At 36.7% G+C, this 15,770-nt stretch overlaps 1 protein-coding gene and 1 long non-coding RNA gene across 5 annotated transcripts in view; one reads left to right on the top strand and one right to left on the bottom strand.

Moving 5' to 3' along the window:
* The window catches only part of ANK2 (ankyrin 2), a 418,509-nt gene that overhangs the window by 155,326 nt on the left and 247,413 nt on the right, over window positions 1-15,770 (bottom strand). For 2 of the 4 annotated variants that reach the window (XM_069095397.1, XM_069095401.1), the window contains exons 6-9: window positions 8,393-8,578; window positions 7,962-7,985; window positions 4,078-4,176; window positions 2,803-2,901 (exon numbers count right to left, since the gene is read on the bottom strand). In XM_069095397.1, the coding sequence (XP_068951498.1) occupies window positions 2,803-2,901; window positions 4,078-4,176; window positions 7,962-7,985; window positions 8,393-8,578 (408 nt within the window). The remainder of the gene's footprint in view (window positions 1-2,802; window positions 2,902-4,077; window positions 4,177-7,961; window positions 7,986-8,392; window positions 8,579-15,770) is intronic. The other 2 variants (XM_069095405.1, XM_069095412.1) reach the window with 1 other exon arrangement.
* LOC138166939 (uncharacterized) lies at window positions 4,113-8,731 on the top strand. The gene is made up of 3 exons (XR_011169781.1): window positions 4,113-4,248; window positions 7,837-8,066; window positions 8,319-8,731. It is a non-coding gene; the product is annotated as an uncharacterized lncRNA (long non-coding RNA).

Below are 15,770 nucleotides of genomic sequence, written 5' to 3'. Positions count from 1 at the left end.
GTCCCACAGCTAGTGAGTATGTCAAATGTCTGAGATAGGATTTGAATTCAGGTCCTCCTGACTCCAGGGTCAGTGCTTTATTCACTGTGCCACCTAGCTGCCCCAGAAATTCCTTTTTTAAAAAAAATGAAATAAAATATTCTAAAATTTAGAATGATCAGATGTTCTAAATTCTGCATGGTAGTTCATGATTTCAAGTTTTAAGCTATACCTGTCCCTTGTCTCCCCAACTTCAAAAAATGGAGATGCAAAAGATACTTTTGCTTTTTAGTTTTAGAGGGATTTGTTGTTTGTTTGTTTTTAACTAAGAAAGGTTAGGGTAGAATACAGTTTAGGTTTCCCAAACCTTTGGCAAAAATTGTCTAGTCTTATCCATTGGAGCCACAGAGGTATTTTAGACTCTCAGGGGGAAAAGGTCTCAGGGCAATCCTGCATGATTATGTCTAATCCCCACAGACAGCTGCCAACAAACCTCATACTGACAATCTGATCCTCCTGGGTTGTCGATGTCTGAATGCAACTCAATCCACTTGTAATGGGATTGCATATGTTCCTTCTTTTTCTCTTTGAGGCATCTGAGAATCTTTGAGATTATCTGGTCTAAAATTCTCCCTTCAAGGATGAGGGAATGAAGGCTCCTAGGTAGAGGTTAAGGGATTTACCCCAGTTCAGACAGCAAGCTAGAAACAGGACAAGAGCTCAGTTTTCCCTATTCCCAGGCTAGTACTCATTCTACTGAAATGGGAACAGTGACTGTACCATAGTTCCTACTTAGAGTTTTTATATGCAAATGAATGTGAACTGGGCAAATTATGGTACCTTTGAGATAATTAAAAACATTTATCTTCCCAAGAGTAGGAAAAAGCAATAAATGCTTTCCAATAAATGAATATAGCAGCTAAACACTAAGAAAAATGTTCTGACTTAAGATTCTTTTGCAGTTACCTAGCATTATTATTTTGCCATTAAAGTTAATTTTTGGAGGTACCTCAAAAGCAACAGAAAGGGAAGTGTGAAAAAGGAGACACCAGGTTACCGCTGAAGGAGGAAGTGCCAAAATGCTTCCCTTTAAATGCAAAGCACTCTGCCAAAACCCTGCATAACTATGACCATAGCTAAGCTAATGCATGCAGGTAAAAGCAAAGGGAAGAAGGACTCTGCTACCAAATAAACTAGGGTACAAAGACATGAGACACCACAGTACAGCCATCAACAGACAAAGAAAGAATGCTCGTTAATCTCTCCTGTTGTAAAGTGCCCACAGCTGGCCAGGCCCAAATGCCTTTGAGAAGTGAGATCAGGAAAGCCAGCCAAAGCTTTTGAGGATATGCTGCATCAAATTCTTTTGCCCTCAGATGGAAGTAGCTTTAGCAGGCTTTAATGAATCTTTCATATGACCCGATCTGGTAGTTCCAATGGGTAGCCTCATAGCATTGAAGGAGGACATTATTTGCCCTTGCTTTCTTCAGAATTCAACTTGGACCCGACTTGTAGGTCCAAGGCTCCCCAAAATTCACTAAGCTTTGGACAACATTCTGTAAAGGGAACTGGGAATATATATATATACCATCTATGAGATTTCAGATTTCATCTGTCAACCTTCCCTGACAAGATAAACACAAAAGTTTTGGAAAGAGGCCAAAATTGTCCAAACCTAACCTCAAAAATTTAAATTGAAGAAAAAATAGCTATGTACTTAAATGATAGATATTATTGAATTTTTTGAGTTATATGTATAGAAATAGAAAGCAAATTCCATTCCATATCAGTAGAAAATGTCACACAAACTGAAAAAGTTGTTATCAGTACATCGGCAGTTGTTGTTGACTCATGACAAATCAGGTTTGAAAATACAATAAATATGGAATCAATATGTCAGCTTTCAACACTAAGACATATGAATAATGTTACATGATGAATAAATATACTTGGACTCTCTGGAAAACAGTTTATAAAGGCCTTCTCAAAAAAATATTGTTAAAATAAAAAACTGCTTAGGAAAATCATCTAGGAGTAAATATCTAGAACGACCCCAACTGAATTGTTGTCATAGTTTAGTCGTTTCGGTCATGTTCAAATCTTTGTGAACCGATTTAGGGTATTCTTGGAAAAAAATAGCAGAGTGTTTTGTCATTTTCTTCTCCAGTTCATTTTACAGATAAGGGAACTGAAGCAAACAAGGTTAAGTGACTGGCCCAGTGTCACACAGCTATGAGCCTGAGGTCAGATTTGAATTCAGATCCTGCAGGAGTACTCTTTTCACTGCACCATGTAGTTGCTCACTGAACTAAATATTACATATTAATATTGCACTGGAATATAAATGTAATTTGTATACACTATTGCCATTTATACTGAAAACCTAAATCAAAGGTATGAGTTTTGAAGTTGAGTTGACAACATTGATCATCTGAGAGAACAATAATCCCATTTTGAAGGGCCAAGAGAAGGAAAACTTTGATTCAAGCACAATTTAAAACTCCTGTCTCTTATATGGCCTTTTGAAGACCTTTGGATCATAAATTTAGGGCTGCAGGGGAGCCCAGATACCACTGAGTCCAACACTCTCATTCAATAGATGAGAAAAATGAGATATACGGTAATATCTAAAGCTGCATTTGAACTCAGATCTTCCTGCCTTTAAATTCAGTACTTTATCACTGTGCCACCTGGTGACTTTGAGCAGTATCCAAAGAAGTTCCATTTCCATGAAAAATTGCTTACATCTGACTGCCAGGATTCTGAGATGCCAGGACGCAAAGAAATGACCAAAGAAGGAAAGCAAAGGAATTGAACACTCACCCTGGTTTTGGCATCGATCTGACCTCCACGATCCAGTAAGAGCTTCACCATATTTGTGTTTCCCCTTTTGGAAGCCACATGCAGAGGAGTAATTCCATTCTATACCATGGAAAGACCAAGTAAGATCATGTTGGACTGGACAAGGACAAGAGAGTGATGGGTTGGGATGGGGGAGCAACCAGTGCTAAAGGACATCCTCAGGGCTACGTTGTTTTTGTTTGATCTTTAAAGAACATGAACCATAAAGTTCCATAGTCAGGGGGTATGGAAAATGAAAAGGAACCATTGAATAGAAGTTGGCCAATAGCAAGAATTTACCAATGAGATGGATTGGTGGCGTAAACAAAGGGCATAACATGTTCATCTAGAGACAAAGTGAACGTTCTTGCACCATGGGGATCTGTGTGTTCAAAAATCCTACCTGGACTCAAATTCTAGATTATTGTCCATTTTCCCCTCTTACAATAGCTATTTCCTTAGTAGTTCTTGGATCATAAGGTTAATATTTTAAACATGCACACATATTTCAAAAATTAATTTCCATAGGAAAATATGATCCTTTAAGAATTTTTTTCAAAATAACTCAGTACAAAATACAATTTAATTTTTTAAAAAATCAAACAAATCTATATTCAAAAGAGAAAAAATATGAGGACATTCAGGGAATATTTACAAATGGCATTTTTTTATTTTGCTGGTTACCATCTATAATAATGTGAAAACATTATTTCTGTATTTGCCTTCCCATAAGTTTATTTGCTCATCAATTTTATCTTGAAATTGCAGTTTTGTTCAAATAGCCTTTTGTCACTGAAAAATATTCTAGACCATTAAAACAAAAATGAAAAAAAAATGCATGTGTGTATATGTGAAATTTATCCTGAGGGTTTTTTAAAAATGAATTGCTTAATGTGGAAAAGGATGGGATATACATATATGTGTGTATGTATATGTATACACACATACATGTACATATATAATATATTCCATCCTTTTCCATATAAAGCAATTTTATATGTTATCCTTTTATATCATCCTCAAAGAGCATTTATTACAAGCTAATTGTGTGCATTGCCTGTAATCTGTAGCTTCCTTTGGCTGAGGTTAGCGGTGTGAATCTCTAAAGATCATACTGAATATTGAATCACTGCCTCACACATTAACAGGAGGAAAAGAAATTATACCTTTGAATAAACGAGCAGTATTCTATTTGCTTGGATTTTATTTATGTCCCCATTAGCCACTACCCATAAAGAGAAGAATTTCAATCCATACCCTGGCTGTGAAGTCCACAGCTGCTCCTCTGTTAAGAAGAAGGGTTGCCACATTAACGTTTCCATAGTGTGCAGCTATGTGCAATGGCGTAAAACCACTCTATAGAAAACAAATGGAATAGAGGTTAGTAAAAGGATGCAACACCCTAAGGAGAAAAGTGATGGAATGAAGGTAAGCTTTGATCAGAGGATGCTTTGGTTGCAATCTAGCTAATATATTTGTGACAGTTCAGATGAGGGAATGCATTAAATAGTCTACTATATTACTTGACATTGTGTAATATCCCAATAGTTTGCTAGTTACTTAGAAATCTGTTCCTATGGAATATTATTTCTTCTTTTGGCTTTAATGATGATAGAAGGATTTTATTTTCCACAATGATGTGATGTAATAATGTGTGTTTGGGGGAATGACAATATTTAGCCAAAATAGCAAAGTGAATGGAATGAATAAAAAATAACGAATGGGAAAGAAAAAAAACAAGCAATTTCTTCAAATGTAAAACTCAATTTGTGTTATCATTTCTTCCTGAATGGTAATTATCAACAATCTATTTGGAACAAAAAAGACATCTTGAATAAATGCTTATGAAAGAATTTCTGTGATTTCTATGAAGGAAGGATAGACATTCCATTTTCTACTGATTTTCCATTTATCATGGACCTATGTCCCTTTCCAAGAAGAGCTCCACACTCTGTCTTTAATTAGGCTCCTACTGCATAACGCCAAAATAAGGAGAAACATCAGCCAAATGAGTTATTTAGCATCATGGTTAAATAAACAAGCAATAAAAAAACCTAAAGAAATAAGCAATAAAAAAACTCTTTCAGTGAATCCATTAAAAAAAATGAATTCTGCCAATCTAATTATTGGAGTGATGTAATCTTTAGACAATGGATATTTTGAAAGTGAAATCATTGTGTACAGGATAAAAAGGGTAGGTGTGTGTGTGTGTGTGTGTGTGTGTTTTGGGCCACATTCAGAATAGAAACCATGTCATTTCGACATCAGGGAAGAAAAAAAAAATATTAAACATTGCTTAATTCAAGATTACAGCAACATAATTATTTTGACTTAATTCTTTTACTTGCATTATGGAAATGTTACAGACTACTTAACATAATCACTAGCCAAATTTAGTTGTTCAAATGTTATTTCCTATTGTTCCATTTGCTTGAATAAAAACAAGCTTGAATAGGTAAAATATCTTGAATAAGATTCTAAAGCGCAACTAGAGTTCTTTCCTATACATAATTTTCAATGTGTAATTTCAGTGTTCTAATTTATAAGAGATTCATTTGAATATGAATAGATCCCATATTGGGATTTGAAAAGGTGATTAAGTAAATCAGTCTGTAAATATCAACTAAGGATAACTTGGAGAATCCTTTTAAGAGAAACTCTTTTGCATCAGAAAAATAATTTTCAAGGAAATTTGGAGATTCATAAAACCAAGGTTGCATGCTAGAAACAAGTAGAGACCTTGTAAAAACATTTTGAAGTGGTATCTGCAAGTTTCATAATGTCCAATATTAACTCTCACCCTACCCCCCAAATCATGCTATTTAATCTGATCAATGTTTTTGGTTTGGGAAATACCTAATTGACAGAATTTTTATTCAATTTTCATCCAGATGCTTAATGTCACTCAAATATACCTTTATTCACCTGATTTCAATTCAATATTTATTGAATACTGCTGAGTCATTTCAAAATCATCTGCAATATACTGAAATTTTCTGCTTCATTTGCAGAAGCACAACACAAAACTGTACTTTTTAGCCATTATGATAATCTATGAGATGGTGTGATTTAGATTCATGGAGAAAGTTAGAAAATAAGCAGTGCCTGTATATGCCTGACAATGTATTAAACACTTTACAAATATTTATGTAGGGAAGCTATTTCCTGATACATCTGGGGAAAAGGCAGAATAAACTCATTCCTGGGCCCCAGATACAGGGCTTTCTTTTGTATTCAACTGTATCATTTCACAGAGATATGAACTGACATCCCCTTTCTAATCAAACAAAAGATGTGCCATCTTACTATTTAGTTTTTCATGAATATTACTTACAGTATATATGAGCATAAAAAATCAGTGGCTATTGGTTTAATAGAGTTACATCAGCCCTCAGATGTTTTAAAATTTAAAGAACAACAATGATTATGAAGATACCACAAATGTTTATTTGTACCAACTTCCTGGTTTTTCAGCCTTTGTAAGGCAGAAAGGTGGTTAGAGAAATGTGGCTTTCTGTCCCACCTTCTACCCATTTGGTCTAGGCTACTGGGATGCATAACATCACAAGATTCTATAGATTTAGAAACTGAGGCTCAGTGAGAGAAAGTAACTTAACCCAAGGTCAATGGTAGTAAAAAGCAGAGCTACAATTTGAATCCAAGGCATGTGATTTCAAATAAAGGGTTTTGTTTATATTCTCACCAAAAGTGTTACACAAACCAATGGTAAAGCTCTTTGAAAATAAAATTGATTTGTGTAGATATAATATTTTTCCTAATAAATGTTTACATATCCTGTTTCACAATGCATAGCCTAAGAAACAAGACCTTTGAATTAGATAGAAAGGTGTGCCACTCACAGAAATGTAGGTCTTCTATGCCAAAAAAAATGTTGATTACTCATACTTTTGTTTCTATAGTATAGATGGCAGCCAAAAAAGATTTTGAACAAAATGTTTGAGTCAGTGACTCTTTCAGAGACATGGCCAAATGAGCTAGCAAGGAATAAAAAATTGACCTTCAGGCTTCTGAATATCCCTGCTGACTTCAAAGGGTTAGTTTGGTACAAGAAAAAACAGGTTAAGTCAATTAGATGTGTTTTAGGACTTGGGAATGGAAAGCTGAATGGTAATGATCAAGTGGAATGGATGGTCGAGTTCCCTCTAAGCCCAAATTTACCATTGATACACAATACAGTTTGATGAAAAGGCTACCAAAATAGGAACAGAAAGGTATGATACAGCAATTCCTGAGTTTTACTTTGTTTAATTGCTTACATAAAAATTGTCAGTAATAATGGTCAGAAGTCATATCTCTCCTTCTATGGAAATAGGAGAGATTTAGCTGGGATACATCTGATTAAATTTGAGCTCAGTGTATCTTATATTACTGTAATATACAGTATATACATTGTGTATATATACATACATAATATATGAGCAACATGAATATGTCTGAATATATATGTATTTATGCAAACACAGACATATGAGTGTACATTTAGAGTATTGTATATATGCATACTATGTGTATATATACATATGTACATATATGTGTAGATATAGATATATATTATATACAATATTGTGTATATATCTATTACCAATCTCTATATCAAAATAGATAGAAATTGTGTGTGTGTGGGGGGGGGTGGCTAGGTAGTGCAGTGAATATAGCACCAGCCCTGGAGTCAGGGAGGACCTGAGTTCAAATCCAGCCTCAGACACTTAACACTTACTAGCCATGTGACCTTGGGCAAGTCACTTAACCCCAATTGCCCTGCCCTCCCACCTCCAAAAAGAAAAAGAAAGAACAAAATTGTGTGTGTGCATGCGTGCATGTGTGTGTATCCCCAGGCAAGTAATTTAACTTCTTAATATTTTTGGCAACTCTAAGACTATGAGTTACAGAGGAGATGCCAATCTTCATTGGTAGTGGGAGTTTCTATCTGAGGCTGGAGCTTTAAATCACAGATCTTTTCTTATCCCCTATCCTATTTTTCTTTTTCAATTATAGGAAAGTCTAAATATCCAGTTCTTTAGTAATGGGTCTTCCAATTATTAGTATGAATTAGTGAGCATTTACTGTAAATGGACGAGGATGGAAACGATATGCATCTTTGTATATTCACAATACTGTACCTCAGTTGTCCTATTCACCATCATCTGAAGCAATGTCAGTTGGGAAAAAGAGGGAAGATGTTACACAAAGATTAAGAAGACACGCATTTTACTCATTGCAATCAGGTACGTTGTTTTGGCTAGACTAAAAACACATGCACTGTCACTAAACACATTCAATCTAATTCAATAAAGAAAACCCCCCACTAATCTTATTCCTGTTTTTCCTATCCCTAACCAAAACAGGTAGATTGATAGTTGAATTTTCCTGAGAAATGTCTGATGCTCAATTTTCTACTACTTTAAAGAAAAGCCTTTTAAAAATCTGCTCTGACTGCTATCTTTTCATGACAAAAATTCGTTTTCCATTATTGCTAGACTCAGGAGATAAAATTTCATAAAGGATACCTGGAAACTGGAGCCCCCCTTTTGAAAGCCTCCTGAGCTTTTACCTTGGATTGAACATCAGCATTGTGGTCATTCTGGAGCAGGAGGGCTGCAGATTTGGTGTCATCTTTCCTAGCAGCAATATGCAGGGCAGGCAGGCGCACTTTCCCCTTGGTATCATTCTCCAAGAGGATTGCCACGGCTTGGTTGTGTCCCTGTTGCAGTGCCACAGCCAGGGGAGTGAAGCCATCCTAGAAGATGAAAAGATTGAGAAGGTTTTGCCAAACTGTGCATACTTAGGATATAAGTATTCCTGATTCCAGGGTCTGTAAACCTTACTGAACCTCTGTGTAAATGCCTAGTGCCTAACATTCAGCAGGCACTTAATAAAAACATTGAATGGATGAATTATTCGACTCCAAAACATATCTATATTTTTCCCAAACAGTGGGGAATAAACAATGCAAACACCCAGAAATGGGAGACTGAGTATTGCACATGAGGAATAGTAAATAGATCAGTATGATAGCCCATGGCAGGGAATAAAAAGATAGAAAAGAAGAAAGAGTTCTAAAAGAAAAACAGAGTTTATATTTGACCCTGCTTCATAAGCAAGAAACCATGGAAACTAAGGATATTTCTGTAAAGTTGAGCCTTGCTAACAAGAAAAATTTAAAGCAAAGTGAAATGGCCACATTTAAGGATATGAATAATATCTATAGTCCCATACAAAATTTGACATAATTCACTTCAACAAACATTTAAAGACTTATCCAGTCCAAGGCACTATGTGCAGTTTTCAGGATGCAAAGCTAGATTCTGTTATACAGGTAGTCAAGAAAGAACAAGCTAAGTGTGTTAAGATCAAGGTAAAGTGCTATTAGAAATTTTAAGTGGCGCAGTAAGTAAAGCGCCGGCCCCGGAGTCAGGAGGACCCAAGTTCGTTTCTGGCCTCAGACCCTTAACACCCACACAAAAAACTAGCCATGTAACCTTGGGCAAGTTAATTAACAATCCCAATTGCCCTTCAAAAGGCAAAAAAGAAAAAAAAGAAATTTTAAGGAAGACATTGCTTTGATCTAGAGGAAGAAGATGAAGAAAAACCCTAGGACTGAAGTGGGATCTAAGATTTGCTTTGAAAGACAACAGATCATCAGCAGAAGGAAATGAAGAGTAATATGGAGCTCAGATCAAGGAAAACATGGCGTCCTGACCTCTGCTTCCTTATGACCCTGGTTTTCACCAAAAATCAGCATTTTCATGAAGCCTTTCCTGGTCCTTCCAGAAGATAGTACCCTCCCTCTGGGATTATCTCCCATTTCCTTTGTATATATCTCACATAAATGAGAGATATTTGTCATTTGTGTCATTTGTCAGGAGAGCTAGATGACACAATGGATAAGCACTGGGCTTTAAATCAGCAAGACTCCTCTTCCTAAGTTCAAATCCAACTTCAGACACTTACTAGCAGTATGATCCTGGGAAAGTTATTTAAACATGCTTGCCTGACTTTCCTCATCTGTAAAATGAGCTGGAGAGAGGTGGCCAGGTGGCTCAGTGAGTAAGAGCACTGGCTCCAGTGTTGGGATGACCTGGGGATCAAATCTGGGCTCAGATACTTAGCACCCCACCCAGAAATAACTGGCCGTGTAACCTTGAGCAAGTTACTTAACCCCGATTGCTTTAAAAAAAAAAAATGAGCTGGAGAAGGAAATGACAAAGCACTCCATTATCTTTGCCAAGAAAAGCCCAAATGAGGTCACAAAAAGTTGGGCATGACTGAAACAACTGAACAAAAAAAAAAAATAATGTGTGTAGTTATTTGCACCTTTTCTCCCCCATCAGAATATGGATTCATTGAAAGCAAAAACTATTTTTTTTATATTTTTGCAAAGAGTTTCTTCATATCCCTAGTCCTTCACATAGTGTCAGGCATGTATTGAGTATAAAGTAATAGAGACATTTTTGCTTTTTGCTGATGTTTTGACTTACTAGGAGATGGTGTGAGCAAAGGCACGAAAATGTGAGAAAGTGGGGAAAGAATGAAAGATAGGCAGTAGTTCAGTTTAATGGTTAGGTAGAATTAATGAAAGGGATTAGTTACGTGATGAGTCTGAAAAGATAGGTTGGAGCCAGTCTGCAAAAAGTGGTGAACGTGAGGAACAGTAGTTTATACTTTATTTGGTAAACAATGAAGAAGCACCGGAGATTTTTAAGCAGAGCAAGAGAAGTTTCATGCTCTGAAATTTTTTCTCACTCACTCCTCTTAAACCCATTCTCTGTCTTCATTGTGATCTCTAGTCCATCCGTTCCTTTCCATTCTGGTCTCAATTTCCTCCCTGCCAAGCCTATAATTCACAGTTCAACCATGGAATCAATCAATAAACATTTATTTAGTGCCTAGTGCATACAGGCAGTGTGCTGGAAATACTAAGAAAAAAAGTAAAAGCAATCCCTACCTTCATGGAGCTTAAATAATTATTGATACAACATTTACTTAACTACCTATATATATGGAGTAGATGGAGGATAGAGTTTTAGGAGGGAAGGAAATTGAACCTGGGAAGGGGCGGAACAGCAAAGGTCTCCAGCAGAAATTGACCAACTAGGTCTACTACAAACTTACGTTACCTAATTTCACACTGCTATATAACAATCCTCTAAACACCAAAAGCAGCAATTCTAAATCTTCTGTTCCCTTCTCAAGTCTCCTTAATGACCTTATTCCCTCTCCTCAGCAGAGAATCATGATTCCTACTTTCCTGAGAATATCTATTATCTCAAGTTATATCACCTTCCATTCTTTGTTTTGCTCTAGTCTCAGACGGCCTTTACCCTTGTTGAGGTCAATACTTCTGTTGCCCCTGATTTCCTCCTCTCCTGTCTCTTCTGGTTGCTTATTCCCTTAATCATACCCTCTCCTCCAATCTTCAAGCACTTCTTACAGACTGGATCTTCCCCTGCTTCCTGAAAGACATGCCAAGGTTTCCCAACTCTTAATAAAAAAAAAAACAACTTCACCTCTTCAAAGCACGATCCTTTATTTCTTCTCCCTTTGACACTACCAAATTCCTAGAAAAAATGTCTATATTCAATGCATATATTGTAACCTCACCTGCCATTCACATTTAACTCTTTGAAATCTGATGTCCAACTTCACCAATCAATTGAAATTTCTCCTTCCAAGTTTACCAAAATGTATTTTTTTCCTCAGATATGATTTTACTTGAACTCTAAAGTTTTTGATATTCTAAATCATCCCCTCTACCTCAATACTCCCTTGCCCCACCCTTTGTTGTCTATGGCACTCACTGCTCCTTCTTGTTCTTCCTTCAAAATGTCTAATCACTTGGGGCGGCCAGGTAGCACAGCGAGTAAGAGCACCGGCTCCAGTGTTGAGAAGACCTGGAGATCGAATCCTGGGCTCAGACACTTAGCACTCACCCAGAAACACCTGGCCGTGTAACCTTGAGCAAGTTACTTAACCCCAATTGCTTAGGGGTGGCCAGGTGGCCAGGTGGCTCAGCGAGTAAGAGCACCAGCTCCAGTGTCGGGATGACCTGGATCAAATCCAGGCTCAGATACTCAGCACCACACCCAGAAATAATAACTGGCCAATAACTGGCCGTGTAACCTTGAGCAAGTTACTTAACCCCAATTGCTTAAAAAAAATGTCTAATCACTTCCTCCCTCCCCCTTTCACTCTTCTCTTTTCCCTTTTTATCTCTCTCTTTTTACTTCTGTCTCCCACCTGTCAAGTGTGGCCATCTCATATGGCCCTATCGCACATCATTCTTTCTCTACACTTTCTCTCATAGCAATATTATCAATTTATGAGTTCAGTGTTCAATTCTCTTCATATGACTCTCAAATCCATCCTTAATCTCTATTGTATGCCTTAGTTCTGAATAACCAACTATATGGGGGACATTTCCACATAGATGACTTATCATCAAAATCATCATATCCAAAATAAAATTCAGTAGGTTATCCCTAAAATTCATCCCTCCTTCAAACTTCTCCATTTGTGGTAGAGAGACAGTCCTCTATGCTAGGCAGAGGTTTACTAATCTCAGCACCTCATGCAGAAGGAGGGCTGAACTGAAGTCACCTTGAAGACAGCAGCTCAGCTGAGAACTGTACCTGCTGCCCAGAAGGTGGCTGAAAGATCAGGGCACCCAAGAAGCCTCAAAGACCTAGAACCTCTCTTCGGCAAGCACTCACATGGTGGTCAGGAGAAGTGATACAAGGACACTCTCATGGTGTCTCTGAAGAACTTTGGAATTGATTGTGAGACATGGGAGATACTGGCATAGGACTGCCCATCAAGGCATGCCCTCATCAATGAAGCATGCCCTCATCATTTGCTCTATGAGCAAAACAGAATTGAAGCAGCTCAAAAGAAACAGAAGATGCACACATTTAGAGAACCCACCCCAAATGATCATATGGACCATTTGTGCCCAACCTGGAGCAGAGCATTCTGGTTGGTATGATCAGGCACAGTAGAACCCACTGTAACTTGAGTCTAAGACAGTGATGTCATTTTGGTTCGCTTTGAGAAGGAAAGACAAAAACCAAACAAACAAGCACCAGCTAAGTGTTGGGCAATATGTTCTTAGGACAGCAAAAAATAAAAGCAAAATACAGCACCAGCCCTGGAGGAGCTCACCAGAGACAGCAAGCAAACAGCTATATAGAAATGTAATATTAATAATACATAAATATATATTTATAAATATATAATATATAAATTATATGTTAAGTATGTTACATATAAATATGATATTAATAATATATATTTATATTTCTAAATATATCATAAATTATGTATAAATATATTAATAATATAAACAACTATATATAAACTATAATAAAATATATAAAGGCAAAATGGAAAATAATTAACAGGGAGAAGTCACTAGGATTAAGAAGCCTTCCTATAGGAGAGAGGATTTCAGAAGCCAAGAAGCAGAGATAAGGAGAGAAAGCTTTCCAGAGATGGGCAACAGCTAATGAAAATGCCTAGAGGAGATGGATTGTCTTGTTTATGGAATAGCCAAGAGACCAGTGTCACTGGATTGAAGGTAAAAAGGAGTGTGGGTTGTAAGATATAAGAAGACTGGAAAGATGTAGAGGTGGGGAGTAGGAAAGAGTATTCCCTTCCTCTGTTGGATGGAGAATGTAATAAAAAAACACCTGGTGAAAAAGCTTATATTGCAGCATCTCCCATAACTGTCAGGTGCTCTAAAATTAGCTAGAGTTGATGACAAGTTGGGGTAGAGAACAATGGGAAGTAATACCTATTGAGGAAGAAGCTGTTGACATTAATATGAGATATTGATCACCAAGTAATGACAGAAATTTGAATTGCTGTTCCAAGCATGTGGTCATACATGTTAGAGCTCTGAGCATGATGTGGATGGATGTGTATATACAGTCATACAGAATTCCTACAAAAGTCTACTCTTCACATTGATTGTGGAAGCATTTATAAGACAGTGGACTCAAAATTTAGGGAGGGAGGGAATAGTCTAATATTACTTTATTTATTCCATTTCTTTTTGTTTTTTTTTTATAAACAAATCCAAACTTTATTTAAAACTACATTTTAAAGGGGCGGCCAGCTGGCTCAGCGAGTAAGAGCACCGGCTCCAGTGTTGGGATGACCTGGGGATCAAATCTGTGCTCAGATACTTAGCACCACACCCAGAAATAACTGGCCGTGTAACCTTGAGCAAGTTACTTAACCCCAATTGCTTTAAAAAAACAACAACTACATTTTAAGCTCAACGTTACTAAATAAATCATAATGAAAAAATAAAAGTCCATTTTCGCTAAGAAAAGGAGATTGATTGACTTTGCTCTTTCTGGGGTAGTCATGGAGACAGACAAGGTAGGTAACCATTTTGCTTTTTGTTAAAACCAGAAAAAAAATCCTAATTATGTATTTTTCTTCAAACATTTCTTCTTTTCATATTTTTATTAGGCCTCTACACTTGGAGATATCATGTCCTCTGACATGCCTTTCAACAAAGAAAAACAAAGATGTTTTGCAAGGATAAGTTGCCAGAAGGTCTGCTTAGACTGTAAAAATGCTCCCCATAGGCATTGAGCATTAACTCAGCACACCTGAGACTAAGAGATAGCTCCAAAATGTCGCCATTGTGTCTATATTTTTATCTCACATCATCTGGCTGTCTCAGGACTTTGTATTACATTGCCGTTTTTTTGTGTAACTAGGCTAAGGTTCAGAAATCTACCTTCCTCTTTTTTTAAACTGACTTGCAGAATAATTCTTTAATAACTACCTAGAATTTCACAGATTCAAAAATGATCTTCCTGACTCCAAGCCCAGCAATCTATTCACTGAACCATGTAGCTGCATTTTCTATCCCTGGGCTTTTGGATAGGCTCTCCCCCATACCCTAGGCCACACTCTTTTCTCACCTCCATTTTGTTAAAAAAAAATCTCTAGCTTCCTTCAAACCTCAGTTCAAATGGCACTTCTTACTGGAGACCTTTCCCAATCTCCACCCTTCCCATAATACCTTGCCCATCTCCCTAGTAGTGCTAGTGTGTCAGTCAGAGTAAAGGTATGAATCCAGCACGTCACCTGAACTAATTAACTAGGCAAACTAATTGAATCCATCATCACTTTTGTGTTCATTAGTTAGTTTTATTCCATTTAACCACGTTGTAAATAAAATTGAAAGTCCTACAGTCTTTACCAACTGCAGAATTGTCAAGTGATTGGCTTCTCTATTGGGAATTGAGAGGGACAGCTGAATGAACAGCTGAGCTGGATAGATGAATTAAAATTGTAGGCGCCTAGGTGGTATATGAGACACATCTTGGGAGATGGTCAATGTGGAAATTTGCTTTGCTAGACTATGTATATGTGTTTATTTGTTTTTTTTTTATTATTCAATGGGGAAATAGAGGGAGAGGTAAATACTTGTATAAACAAATAATAATTATAGAGATAGATGATAAAGAAAGAGAGGTGAAAGTTGTAGAGGTGCAAGTTCTTTTCTAGCTGCTTATAATAGCACAATATTGTGAATGTGTATCGAAAAGACAAATTTTATCCATCATCACACAATGGAGAGTCAAAATAACAGGAGTCAAAGAAGAAGAAAGAAGTGTAAATGGAGGATTTAAATGCTAGCCCAAAAAATTTCACGAGAGATCATATGTAATCAGAACCATAATCATATCCTTCATTTTATCTAAAGGCACTGATATGTAACTTTTGAGTACGAATCACACAGAACTTTTAATTTTTAAATTATGCATAGAAGTAAAATATTTAAGCCTTTCTTCACTATTATTTCTTTTTTCAAGACCAACCTTCACTCCATATTTCTGTGAAATATCTGTTTCATAGGTCATCATGGTCAAAGAATTAATCACAGGTGGTCTCTCTGTGCTAGGCTGATC

The sequence above is a fragment of the Petaurus breviceps genome, unplaced genomic scaffold (assembly GCF_028583685.1).
Source record: "Petaurus breviceps papuanus isolate PSGF00001 unplaced genomic scaffold, PetGlider_PUasm1.0 126, whole genome shotgun sequence".
NCBI classification, from domain to species: Eukaryota; Metazoa; Chordata; class Mammalia; order Diprotodontia; family Petauridae; genus Petaurus; species Petaurus breviceps.
This window is presented reverse-complemented; position numbering and strand designations above follow the sequence as displayed.